Below are 1,429 nucleotides of genomic sequence, written 5' to 3'. Positions count from 1 at the left end.
GTGTGTGTGTGTGTGTGTGTGTGTGTGTGTGTGTGTGTGTGTGTGTGTGTGTGTGTGTGTGTCTCAGGTCATAAGCAGAAGAAGGTGGATGCCCTGCAGCCCTGTGACACGGCGTATCCCGGCTTCATGTACGACTCGTCTGTTAAAGAAGCAAACAGCCTCATCAAGTGTGGACGCTGCCAGAAGTAGGACACACACACATACACACACTGTAAAAGTACTAATACTGCAAGTAAAGTCCTGCATTCAAAAACAAAAGTATGTAAGTATTTTTATCAGAATGTATTTCTGATTCATATAAATAATACTGTATATGTAGCATTGTAACTCCTTTATATCTGTTGGTTTAATCTACATCAAAGCATCGTGTATAAATGCACCTGCAGCTCCATCTAGTGGTCAAACCACGTATTGTTCTAGTGCATCACTTTTTTTTTCCTTATTCATGAAGACAAATAGAAACTATTTCATTTTATTTTACACTCCAGGGAACAGTGAAGAAGTGAAGAAGAAACTGTCCCCTGAGTTCAGGCTCAAATCACAGGATTTAAACACACCTTCTGTATTCTATGAATGTGTCAAACTCTAAACTAATGTTTGGCTTTACACCGAGGGTTGTTTATATCAAAGTAAGGAATAACTCCTAAAGGTGCAGTGTGGAGGATTTGGTGGCATCTAATGGTGAGTTTTCAGATTACAGCTGTGAAAACGTGAACGTCCCTCTCTAGAGTTTGGTTTGTCCGCTCTGGGCTACCGTAGATATAAACAGCTGTTTATGAGGTTCACTGAAAACACAACGATTCTTATTTTCAGGTGATTAAACACGAAAGAAAACTTTAAAATATTGTGTTCCTCCATTTCTGCCAAATGCAACAAAACACTGTACCTTTAAACATTTTATATATACAGTATATATATATATATATATATATACAGTGTGTATACATATATATATATATATATATATACAGTGTATATACATATATATATATATACAGTGTATATATATATATGCGCACTTTGCTTCAGTTCTCACGTCATAGTTTGGTGTGAAGCTGCATTTTATTTGTTGTTATACTTGAGTTGATTTTCTCTTTAATGATAAACACAAATGTTAAATCGAGCAATATGATAATTTAGTTTCATGGAGGAATTTATAAATTATAAACTCTATTCTGTCTGTTAGTTGTTATTGATGATTATAGAGGGAGTTGTTGGTTGGTTGGTTAATTGTTTGGTTGGTTGGTTGGTTGGTTGGTTGGTTGTTTAGTTGATTGTTTGATTGGTTGGTTGGTTGATTGGTTGGTTGGTTGGTTGTTTAGTTGTTTGGTTGGTTGTTTAGTTGTTTGGTTGGTTGGTTGGTTGGTTGTTTAGTTGATTGTTTGTTTGGTTGGTTGGTTGATTAGTTGTTTGATTGATTGACTGGTTG

At 35.6% G+C, this 1,429-nt stretch overlaps 1 protein-coding gene across 1 annotated transcript in view; it reads left to right on the top strand.

The window, feature by feature from the left end:
* Window positions 1-9: 9 nt before the first annotated feature.
* Window positions 10-1,429, top strand: part of LOC116377792 (voltage-dependent calcium channel subunit alpha-2/delta-4-like) — a gene marked incomplete at its 5' end in the record, with an annotated part of 7,554 nt that continues 6,134 nt past the window's right edge. Inside the window, one exon of the mRNA XM_031839521.1 lies at window positions 10-185. Coding sequence (XP_031695381.1) covers window positions 10-185 — 176 coding nt within the window. The remainder of the gene's footprint in view (window positions 186-1,429) is intronic.

This window comes from Anarrhichthys ocellatus, unplaced genomic scaffold (assembly GCF_004355925.1).
Source record: "Anarrhichthys ocellatus isolate YVR2014 unplaced genomic scaffold, GSC_Weel_1.0 scaffold1685, whole genome shotgun sequence".
NCBI lineage: Eukaryota > Metazoa > Chordata > Actinopteri > Perciformes > Anarhichadidae > Anarrhichthys > Anarrhichthys ocellatus.
Note: the sequence above shows the minus strand (reverse complement) of the source record. Positions and strands in the feature narration are given on the sequence as shown.